Below are 12,206 nucleotides of genomic sequence, written 5' to 3' on the forward strand. Positions count from 1 at the left end.
TGGCGGGCAGGGGGGTGAGGAGAAGCAGCAGCAGGGAGAAGCATGAGCGCGGGGCCCCATGGTGCCGGAACCGGCAAGAGCGTGGGCCATGGCCTGGCACGTGGGGCCGGAGTGGCCAGCGGGCAGGTGGAGGGGTGGGGAGAGGCAGCAGTGATGATGAGAAACTAGGGCAAAAAAAAAAAAAAAAGTAACCAATTATTTCTATTTACATTAAACCCTATGGGGAAATGGGTTTCACTTAGCGCAGTTCCGCTTAGCACTCGGTTTTCCCGGAACCACTTAAGAGCATTAAGTGGGGGTTGCCTGTAACCAAAACCAGTCTGGACACAAGAGAATATTTGGCTTAGACCTTTCTAAAAATCCAAAACGTTGCTACTTGGAAACTTAGTAAACCAGAGACTTCAACTGTGTGTACTGGATGATACTGAACCAGCCTGTAGATGAGTGGCTGGGTTTTTTTGCTACCCCTTTTTTTGGCTACCACATTTTCCTTACCTTGTCTACAAAAGAAAAATAAATTTTATGATGACAAACTCTGGGGACTGAAATTAAACTTTGTTTTTCTTGCAATCAGACTTCTTATTTCTCTCCAAAGAACTTGCCATCTTTATCCCAGTAGATATAAGCTTCTGTTGAAGCTCACAGTAGTATCTACCATGGAAACAACCACATTTGCTGCAGATTCACATTCTTTGAAATGTATTTTTCTCCTGCTAGGCCAGCTCCAAATTTTCAAAATAGGGTTTTTCCTGGCATAGGGAAGGTAACTTAATCAATATGTTTAAGTTATGATGATCTTCCAAGGTCCCTTCCGGCCTTACAATCTATGAATCTATATTTGTTAGTGCTTTTGCAAAGGAGCAAGAACAGGGATCTGATTACACAGTATTTATTTTTAATGTAATGCAAATAACACCAAGGTGTCACAACCCAGTTAATCAGTGCCCGTGCTACTAGCAAGAGATACCATTCAGACCATCCTCATTTTGCACACAGTAGTCAACTAAGGGTTAAAAGAAATCCTTGCCAGAAACTCCTGAAACAAAATCCTGGCGGAGAGCTGTATATAATTTATGCCCACGTCACAAACAAGAAACGAAACTTAAGACTGGTCAGGGTGAAAGGGCATATCCCTGTCATAAATCCCTAGCAAAAACTGCTATATAATTAGAGATTCAGACGAAAACCAGATGACGTGGCTTAAATCAATTGGTCACTGTGTAAACAAAACCAGCTTGCACTTCCGCCAAATCGGAGAACTCTGGGGGAAATCTCTGAGGAGAAACCTGAGCCCATCATCAGAGTAACTTGATGGTTTGATCACCCATCAATCACTCCCCATCATCGCGGTCCCGACGTACCCTAACCCTCCTGCAGGCTCGTCCGGTCGTTCACGGTATCTCGCTCGTCATACACGGTCAATTGTAACCTGAGACACACGCTCGAATGTAAACAATGCAAGCCTTCTGCCTGTGTCACAGGTCACTATCTGGGCGAAGTAAGTAAACAATCTCCTGTAACCAACACGCATCTGTGCCTGGTTAATTCCACTCCATCCATTAATTACCCACCTGTCAAGGTGAAAGTTTTACTGCTCTGGTGGGAATCAGAAAGCAGCTGCCGGCGCTGCTCTGATTCTCGACACAAGGATTGTATACGGTTTCACCTTGGGCAACCTAGCTCTTGGAACCAGTTTAAGAACGCTGAATGTACATGTGTGGGTGTCTGTGTGCAACCATGCACACGTGCACATCCCCCCACCCCGAACATAGAGCTTTTGCCACCAAACACACAGAACATGCCTATATTGCTTTTGAAGAATTCATGGAGATGCTGCCGAGAAGCTCATACCACACAGCTGCTCCTACAGCACGCACCATCCCTGGAAACAAGGCAATGAAGGCAGGCCAAGTGCAAGTTTGGAAAGTAGGTTCATCACACAGCCACTCTGAAGAGTAGCAGCATGGTGTGGTGGAGTGAGGTGCCCTCAGGGCAGCTTCACTGACACACTTCCAATCTAGATAGAACAAACTAAAGAAAAAGAGTACAAAGAAAACAATGTGTTTGAATTTAAGGAATTTCAGCAATTTAATAGGGAATACATTAAGCACTTCAGGTCACAGAGGTACTTTCTGTTTCTTCTATCTATTAAACTAAGCCAGGGGTTTTCAACCTTATTTAATCTAAGTACTCTTGACGGCTAGATGCCGAGCAGGTAGGGAGGATGGGGGTAGTGTGTGGCTGGACACGGAGCAGGGAGGCAGGGACAGTGCACGAGTGGGCGGGGAAAGAGCGCTGCTGCCTCCCAGGAGCAGGGCCGGGCGCGGTGGGGTGGGGTAGCTCATCAGGCTGGGGTGAGGGCAATGGTGCCCCTCTGTGGGGTGGGGAAGCTCACCGGGCTGGTGTGTGGCAGCAATGGCCAGCGCGTGCAAGCTTCCCCGCCCTGCAGAGGGGCACTGCTGACCTCGCCCCACCCCAGATCTGCTCCTGGGAGGTGGCTGCACTCCCTCCCCGCTTGCACGTACCCCCTAGGAAGGGTCCAAGTACCCCCAGGGGTATGCGTACCCCCCTGAACTAAGCTTTCATTTATAGGATACAAGTTGAAAGCTTTTTTTCCTGTGTCTAAGTAACTTTAGGTAGTGCTGGGATAGGAATGAGGATGCTTTTACATTTCCCTCAGTGAGTCAGATAGGGTGGGAGGGTGGAATGAGGTGAGGATCATTTATCCTAGCCACAGGAAAAGGAAAATAATTCCAAGATTTTAACTCCAAGCCTCAGTATCTAGGCACATCCTAGTCCACCCATTCACAGAAAGAGAAAAAACAATTCGTCGTATCTTCCACCAAAGGCAGGGTTCCAAGCCTTTTCACTCCTACTAAGGTAGAGTTTCTCTCTCAATAACCAAAGTGCTCTGTTCACTGCAAATTAAGACTAATAAAAACAATTTTATCACCCCATGTACCAAGTTAAGTTGAGGTCAACGGTAGTTATGTAACAGAATTAGAATAGAGGTCAATTCTGGTCTCACTGAAGCTGTCAGTCAGCTACTGACAAATGTGGAAGAAGTGATGCCAAGCATATAAGCAGAGGGACTAGGCTTTGTGCCAGGAAAGTGACTAATCAGCTGTGACGTAGAGTCTACCACCAGTACAGCCAAAATTACATGGCAACAGATGAAGCGGAGGCTGGGATCCATATTAAACACAATTAGAAGTAGAGTTATTGTAGACCTTAAAATCCAACACCAGACATCAAGGGTAGACAAGGATTTTCCCAATCATACCTAGTTTGGCCTGATTATGTGACGGTAACTTTGCAAACTGGGTCTTTTGAAACAACATGCATGTGCATGTGTGAGTCTCAAAATATCACTCTAACTTTGCAATTGTGTCAAGTGGTACTGCAGGGTCTACCCTAGTGGACACCTATATTTTCAAGTGTATGTGACCAATATGAACAGACTATAAGGAGAGAAGGACAATCTTCACGCATTTATCCATGGGATCATAGCTAGAAGTGATATCAGGACACAGATCTTTTCATTCAGCCAAGTCCCAGTTCACTCTAAGACAGTGAGAGAGCCATTATACCTTTTGAACCATAAAAGAACATTCATCTAAAAACAGAAGTGAAAAAAGAGAAATCAAAAGCTATGAGTGTTGCTATATTCCCTCAGTGCACACTAATGACAATGTGAATCACCTGTGGTATTCTATGGCTTCAGTCATGAACCATAGAGTTCATAACCAAGACTTGGGCTTTATTCATTTGTGTCACTGCTTCTCAAATGCCTTAGAATACACTAACCCCTGTTTAATCCTTGTCAAACAAAAATGTAAAAGGCACTAACATTTCTTCTAAGATGTCCACATATAAGAATATAAGGCAATCTTGTTAAAATATAACTGTCACTGAATTTTGAACACGGAGCCATACACTTCATCTCTTTTGGTATTTTGAAAATTATTTACAGGTTTTAGTTTAACATGTTTTCATCTACTAAAACTCACCTCTGAGCATTTTACCCATTACTACATGTACTGCAGCAAAGAAAAAAAAATGTTTGATTTCAGTAGGCATGACAGTATTTCATCTACAATCAGTTTCAGTTTTCCATCTTATTCTTTCACACAGCAATGAGAAAAAAAGGTGTTCTAAAGATATGGAAATGTAATTCCAAAAAACAACAGACAGGACTTGAAATTGGCAATCTCCCATTTTTTTCTCCAAGTTAATAAGGATGAGGTGTCCAACTTCAAGCAAAGAGTAAGAAATAACTACACCTTCTCTAACCCACTTTTGCACAGAGCATGTGCAACACACAAAAAGTACAAGCAAAAGAACAGGAGTTAAAACTTGTGTTTCAAAAACTCTATTTCTGTTCATACAATAAGCAGCAAAAATAATCTTACCTCGTTCGTCTGCATTCACACATTTTTGTCATAAAGGCAGGGCACGAGGGGCAAGGCCCTGGATGGCAGAGGCTTAAAAATGAGAACACAATAAATTACATGAAGATTTATGGTATCTTAATAAACACACTTATTCCACTTGAAGAACAGAAAATTAAATGATCTACTGTAACACAGACATTCTGTCAGTTTTAAACACAATAGCATACCAGAATTTAAAGCTTGCTTAACTTAGAAATAAAAATTAAGATAGATCATTTAAAAAAATAGACTTGACATTATCCCTCTAATCACTCTTGTAAATTAGGGTGTTACTGTACATTCACAGATTTTTAAGGCCAGATGGGACTATCATCATTATGCCTGACCTTCTGCACAAGAGACCAAACATTTCTGAATTAACCTTCCAGCTTCTCTTAGAGAAACAGAAAAAGTGATGTGGCCAAAGCCTCGCAGCAACTAGAACCCAAGTGTCTTGAATTCCAATCCAATGGAAAACTCATTGGCAGCCTTCCTCTCAAAATTACAAATGAAATGCAAACCTAGAGTTACTACTGAGCATTACTAAATTAGAAATATTCCTTTATAAAGCAGTTTGAGGGACTGGGAAGTTAGGGTTACCTACTATGTCTATCTTCACAACAGTAAGAGGCCTAACAGATGGCAACAATCTTTAACCATTCATAATTCTTCTGTAAAACAGCCCACATGTTCTTTGTTCTGGCTAACAGTTTCTGAATTAGAGGGGTCTTTTAGGTAAACTGGTCCAAGAAATAATTTATTTTCAAATCATTTTATATTTCCCTACCGATGCAGAAAAATATGCAGTCCTATGAAAATGGGCAATATCTATTAAAATTAAATTTTAGTCATGAGTCATTTTTACGATACGATTTAAAATCTCTCAAATAATGTTGTATTTGTTCTAACAGCAGTAATACAATTTCGTTTGCACTCAGCTTGGAACTGAATGCATTTAGCATTCCTGTCTTTTCCACGACATGTAATGGGGGTGAGGGGGAAGATGGACACTACTGTACTCATCAAACCCCTTCTGTGGGGAAGAAGAATGGTCCAATAATAAAGGTGCTAACCTGGAATATGGGATACCCAATTTCAATTTCCTGCCCAGTCACAGACATTGTGTGACCTTAAATAACTTGCTCAGTTTTCCTCTGGCAGGGCTCGAGAAGGAAGAGTCCTTGCTGCTGTTTCCACCCAATTATTTGTGATCTGCAATTCCTCTAACACCAATACCACCATTATGTTAGTACAATGGAAACATAACAGAAAAACATCCACTTCTTCCAAAACAATATTCACGGCCTAGTGAATAAAATATATTTTTTTAAATGGCCAACAAGATGATAGCCTGCATTTAGTCATTAGAAGTCTATTTATACAAGCATTTTTGTTTGAGAAATTACTGACTGGCAAACTGAAAATACCCAAGGAGCAATTGGTTTCCAGATTTTAATCTTGTTCTGTGAATTATTACACTGTATTTATAAACACACTTACATATTACAAAGATGTGGACAGTCCTGACCTGGTCTTCTCTTTCCACAAAGTTCTCCACAGCTATGTGGAATTTCATTTCTGTTCCATTCAGGGTTGTTTACTTTACCTAAAAGCAAACCAGATGACCATATTTGTTCATATAAATACTAAGTTTAAGGAAAAAAACCTGTATGTGGTATAAACTGTTACAGATATTTGTATTTTCAATACTCAGATTCTATGTTTAAGAGATGCTCTGCCTTGAAAATTAAGGGCAACACTGGAGTTTAGGGGTGCACCAATAGAGATTTTTGGGGCTGATACAGATAGCTGATATTAAAGGAGGCATATTGGCAGATACCGATTTGATTTCCAATACAGCTGCCTCCAGCTGGTCAGTCAATTGTAGTGGAAGGCGAGAGAAGGGAAAGTGGGGGGGAGCAGATCAACGCCCCCACCATGGTAAGGCATGGGCGGGGTGGAAGGGAGGGGAGGGGAGGGGGCCCACATGCCCCTGGATCTGTTCAGGGTGTGGCAGGGCAGGCTGCAGCCACGGCTGTGCAGGGCTCTTTATATGCTGGGAAGATGCTGCTTCCACCCCAAATTTTGCCACAGCAGCCTGGCGTTGCTTCGACTTAATGCTCTGCCTCCACCCACGCACTGGGAAAAGCTGGGGCTGTACTGGGTGGCTGGCAGTGGTAGCACTGGGAGCAGAGGGCAGCAAAATTTGGGGCGGATGCTGCAGTCTCCCAGCCCAGTCCCTGCCAAGAAGAGCCCTGCACAGCACCCACCCCGCTTCCCTCCCCTTCTACAGACTGACCAGCTGGAGTCAGCTCTCTATGCTGCTGGCTCTGCTCCTGGCTGCCTGAGTGCTGTGCTGCGGCTGCACACAGCACAGGCATTTATCAGTCAAATTATCGGCCCCATTGGGCCAATATCCAATACAACAAATTCTCTTGATATCGGTACCAATCCAATATCAGACTGATGTATCAGTGCACCTCTACTGGAGTTCCTTTTATCTTTTATCTTGAGATTGAGGGGTTGAATGAGACAGTAAAGAAAAACAATTAATTCTTAAAGTCATACAAGTGGTCAGACTAATATGCAGAACTCAGCTGTAAGCTGCATAGAAGGCTAAACACTGAAGCACAATAATACTTTGTTAAAACAAGGTAACAAAGCTCTCCATGCATCTTACTTACAGCATCCTATGTCAAATTTTGTAATTCTATGTACAAGAGTGTTTAAATTTAAAATCTATAAATAAGCAGAAGCCAGATGGTGGCTTCATCTAAGACCTCTGCAGGGAAGAAATACCCATGAAGTAAATTTAAGGGATTATGAGACCAAACCAATTTCAGAGAATTAAGTTCAAATATCAATATCCAGTATTGAAGAGTATTTTCAGTGAAGAAGCATTCATGTTTTGTAAGAAACAGGGAGGAAAACGTTTCCATGACGGGGGTGTTTTAGAAAGCAGATTACAAGTTTGACGAGTGAGTGGTGCCAGAGAAGTGATAAGGTCATCTCATGACTCTGCTATTTTTTGCTCTATATTAGAGGCCTGGTCTACATAGGAATGTGTTACACCAATTTAAAGCATATTTTTCATAAGTATAGATAATGATACCAGTACAAAACCCTGTAAGGGCACTGAACCTGTTCAAATTAACAAACTAAAGCAAAAAAAGTCACTCTTGTACCTGAATGGCCATGCCAGAGTTTTAATGAGCATGTTTTCTTACATACAACACATCTTTATTTCCTCCCAACATTGGGGTGAATGTATTAAGTGGGAAAGCTGATTTTCTGCCCAGGATAGAAACACCCTGCTTTGACTCCTGCTCCACAGTGCAACAGCTATAGCATTAATATTCAGAAACAAAAGACTTAATGGCTACTGCGCTTCATTCCAGCAGTGTTAGTGACAGTCTCTCCTTTTCAGCAGTCTTGATGTTCCACTAATTAAGCTAACCTTTCTTAGTACAATTTGGCTGTCTTCTAGCTGCTCTTGTTCTCTCTCCTCCTTGGAGACTCTTTAGCACTTTTCAGAAATCTCTACCCACAGAGACCAGTCTTCAGTAGCAGCTAGGATTTCACTTTAGATAAGCAGGAAAGGAAGGGTGAGTCAGCTGAAGATTAGCTCTGTCCCTGCTCTATGGAGCCATAACTCTAGAAAACTCTTTTTTTCTTAATTCTGCCTTTCAAAAACAAGGATTGTATTATATGCCATAGCATACTGCATGCAAGAAAATATGGCAGTTTAAATATCCTATCTTAAATATACATCCTATGTTATACCAGTGCAGATTTCCATACATACAAGGCCTATAATTGAATCACAGAACAGGGCGGGAAGGGACCTCAAGAATTCATCTCATCCAATCCGCAGTTCCAAACAGATATACATTATGTCCACCACAGAAGAAGAGAGACGCGTACTTTTGCCATTTCTTTAGAATTTTAAAATTAACTGTCTTTACATATGTAATGGTTTAAGATAAATAATAAAAATTAACGTAGCATTTAAACTAAATGTCATATATGATCCTCATACAAGAATGAAATTCTGTGCAAAAATCAGCTTGTTAGCTTCCAGTACAAGGAAAGTTAGAGCCAGCAGTGCTTCTGGAGATGTAAGAGGGGGAGGGGAGCCAGATATTTAACAATTTCCTGCCCAGGGCAGGAGGTCGGACTTGATGACCTACTGAGGTCCATTCCAACCATAACATCTATGAATACTAAAACTTCATTAATTAAGAAAACTGTAAATTAAGGAACTGTAAATAGGCAACACTTACCACAAAAACACGTATAAGTAGCAGGAACTCTGGTTGAAGCATTTTGACAAGCAGGACATCTCCAACCACTATTGCCATCTGCAAAGAAATTAAAACACAGAAAAGCTTATTACTTTCAGATATATTTTAAATAACTTATAATAGCTGTAATGGACAGCAAGCTTTTTTTTTTTTTTTTTTTTAATAATTTCAAGTAATATACTGAAATGCCTTAGGATAAAACTGATTTAGTATTGATTCATATTCTGAATAGTTATATAAAAATGTCAGTATGACCCACTTTAAGCAAACTAAAAGCGGATAAAGCTTAGAAACCGATTGCTAATGAGGGATTTGCAGTTCATCAGTGTTATTTAAGGGGGTCCATTTTCAAACCAATGTCACTTTAATCAGCAATGATTTTATAGTTTTTTCTAGGGAAACCAATAAAAAGTTCACCAGTGAAGCAAAGATTGGTTTGGTGGTAAACAAAAGACAGGACAAGTCATTAATACACAATGATCTAAATCCAAGCTCAATGCTAGATGCAATAGAAGTGCATTAATATAACCAAATGCAAAAACGTGTACAGATCAGTCTATAGCACCTACAAACAGAGAAGCTGTCTGAGTGCAAAGTGTTTTTAACTTAGCAGACACAAAATTAGCATAAAAATAACAACAACATTCAAATTGGAAATATTATGCAAGTTTAATGGCAGGAACAGCCTGCTGCTGAAAATAATTACCATAGCAGACAACAAACTGAATCCTCCACCTCTTAAACTCAAACTTCTTTTTAAATTACACTTTGGCTCAACAACAAATCGCTGGGCTAGATCAAGTCACGAGGTAAAATTCTACAGCCAGTATGTATAATACAGGAGGATCAAAGTAAGTGATGGCAACAGTCTTTTCTTGGCCTTAAGAGTTTTATAAAGTCACATGACAGTAAAATGTAAAAAATAAGACCCAGCTAAGCTCCTACAGACTTCAAGAATGAAAGCAAGCCTGTTTATACAATAACACTTTCATTACAGTGGTTTAAAGTGTCTTCCCTACTAGCCTCCCACGAAGGGGTGGGCTGTGTGGTCTATTTTCTTAACATTACTGCACAAAGGAACAAATAAGGCAAAAGGCACTTGGCTCCCTGGCACATTTCATGGAAGTGAAAACATTTTCAGTCTGAGACTAATACAAACATACAATCTCAGAGTAATTAATCATTTAACTGTTCTACCAATCAATCTGAGAAAGTTGTAAGGGTAAACCAGTGCTTGAGAAAACAAAGTTATTGTGGAACATTTCAACTCAAATTGTGTGCAACAGATCAGAGTATAAAAGGATGTCCAAGTGACAAGATGGACACTACTCAAACGCACAGAACTACAATTGTAGACCCAGCACAGAAGAAAAAAAAAAAGATCATTTTATGCAAAGATATATAAGCACACAAACTGTAACCCTTGATCAAATCAGTAACACTGTGAATCCTCATCTCCAGAAGTGGCCAGCACAAGAAGCTTCAAAGAAAAGGTGCACAAATCTACTTATCTGGGAGATGTTATTATAGCCACCAGTTTAGATATTTTTCCAGTATCCAATCCCACTTTAAAACTGGCTGCATTCTAGCATTACTGCTCTATAGCCAATAGCTACAGTAACCAGAAAACACTTAGGCTCCCTCTACATCAGAGGTGTCCAACCTTTTTGAATGTGGGGCTGGATCATGAACTTTTTAATCACCCAGTGGGCCGGCGAGCCATAGTCAAACAACCTCTGTCCTGGGCCAGAGAGACCCTGCCTGTGTAGCCCTACTGTACCTGCCTGTTACTGCAAGGTTCATGGTAGCTGCTGGTGGGCAGGGGCAGGAGGGACCCATTCTGCAACCAGCCAGCTGCTGCCCCAGACACTGTAGGGGAGAAATAAATAGCTCCACATCTCCAACCCCCGAGCAGCGCAGCCCCACGAGCTGGTGCTGCCTGAGGGGGGCTGGAGCGAGGCAGCCGCTGCACCACAGCCACCGCCCCTCCCCTGCCTGCCTGCACGGCCCCGTTCACCGTGGTGCCTGGCCACCCGCGCACACAGCCCCGGTGGCCTCAGTGCTGAAGCAGGAGCGCGGGGTCCGGCAGACACCAGCTCCCGCTGCCTCGCCCCGCAGAGGTCATGCCAGGACCCCGCCTGCCGAGGCCCCCACCCTGTGCTGCTGGGAATGGGAAGAGGCCAGCCAGGTCGGCACCAGCCAGCAGAAGCAGCAGCAGAGCCAAGTGCCGCTCAGGACTGACTGGTGCAGGCAGGGGAAAATGCAGCTGAGCCCTTGCCGCTCCAGCCGGGCTCATCCCTTCCCGAGCGGCACACGGCTCCGCTGCCACTTCTGCTGGCCAGTACAGACCCGGCTAGGCTCCTCCCATCCTCAGCAGCTTGTGGGAAGTCAGCTTCAGCTGCATGCTGCTCCAGATGGGACAGACCTGCCCGGGTTAGCACCAGCCAGCAGAGGTGGTGGCAGAGCCATGTGCCGCTCGGGACTGCCCGGTGCAGGTAGGGGAAAAGTGCAGCTGACCCCCTGCTGCTCTGGCCAGGCTACTCCTCTTCCCACATACACCGTGCTGGCAACGTCAAGCTGACGTGGTGCATGTGGGAACCTTGTCCCTTTCCCAGCCTTTCAGCAGCTATTAGGAAGCTGCTGAGGGGCTGGGGAAGGGACAAGGGGTGGGAACAGAAGTAAACAGTGTTTACTTTTGTTTCCCGTCGCAGTACCACGGGCCTCAGAAAATGCCTCGGAGGGCCACATGGCGGCCTGTGGGCCATACGTTGGACAAGCCTGCTGTACATGTTACACATATTGCATAATTAAGTAGTTTTCAGCAAACCTGAGGGTCATTACCTAGTCTGTCAATAGAGAGAAGGGAAAGAAAAAGAAGAGATGAAGCACAGAAGAATGAATACCATGAACAAGCAAGCATTGGTGATCTTAATTTCTCTACCACTGCAGACTAGAGCTGCAGAGAAGTTGCACAAAAGCAGAGGACTAGTATTGTGTGTGTTAAAATGTAGTTTCAACTGCTTCTGTGATTTGTATATGTGGTTAAACATCAGTCAGATCCCAAACCAGAAGTGTGAAAATGCAAATCACAACACATACAAGCTGTTCCAGTCTCCTTATCAGATATTTAGTTTACACACCTGTGTTATCTATATGTATGATTTGAAATCTAGCCAGAAGCCTACACACTAATCAATAGTGTTAGAACTGTAATATGAACTCTTAAAATTAAAATAATTCTGATTATTCATGTCCAACTTAAATCTTGCTGTACTCGGAGTTGTACTAAGATACTTACTTGAACAGGTATGGAGTTTCTCTTTATCCAGCTATCATTAAAAGAGACAAGTTCCCCCACAGGGATGTGAGCAGCTAAACAATTAATCATTTAATTGATAAGCCCAGTGATAACTGGTTAGCTTGCCAGTTATCAGTTAGCTCAGGGTGCATGTAGTCTAGCAGGAAAGCC

The 12,206-nt window shown here is 42.6% G+C and overlaps 1 protein-coding gene across 4 annotated transcripts in view; it reads right to left on the minus strand.

Moving 5' to 3' along the window:
* Positions 1-12,206, minus strand: part of NFX1 (nuclear transcription factor, X-box binding 1) — a 95,952-nt gene that overhangs the window by 66,339 nt on the left and 17,407 nt on the right. For all 4 annotated transcript variants that reach the window (XM_025215073.1, XM_025215074.1, XM_025215075.1 and 1 more), the window contains exons 4-6: positions 8,717-8,794; positions 5,934-6,039; positions 4,413-4,484 (exon numbers count right to left, since the gene is read on the minus strand). In XM_025215073.1, the coding sequence (XP_025070858.1) occupies positions 4,413-4,484; positions 5,934-6,039; positions 8,717-8,794 (256 nt within the window). The remainder of the gene's footprint in view (positions 1-4,412; positions 4,485-5,933; positions 6,040-8,716; positions 8,795-12,206) is intronic.

The sequence above is a fragment of the Alligator sinensis genome, unplaced genomic scaffold (assembly GCF_000455745.1).
Source record: "Alligator sinensis unplaced genomic scaffold, ASM45574v1 scaffold1222_1, whole genome shotgun sequence".
NCBI classification, from domain to species: domain Eukaryota; kingdom Metazoa; phylum Chordata; order Crocodylia; family Alligatoridae; genus Alligator; species Alligator sinensis.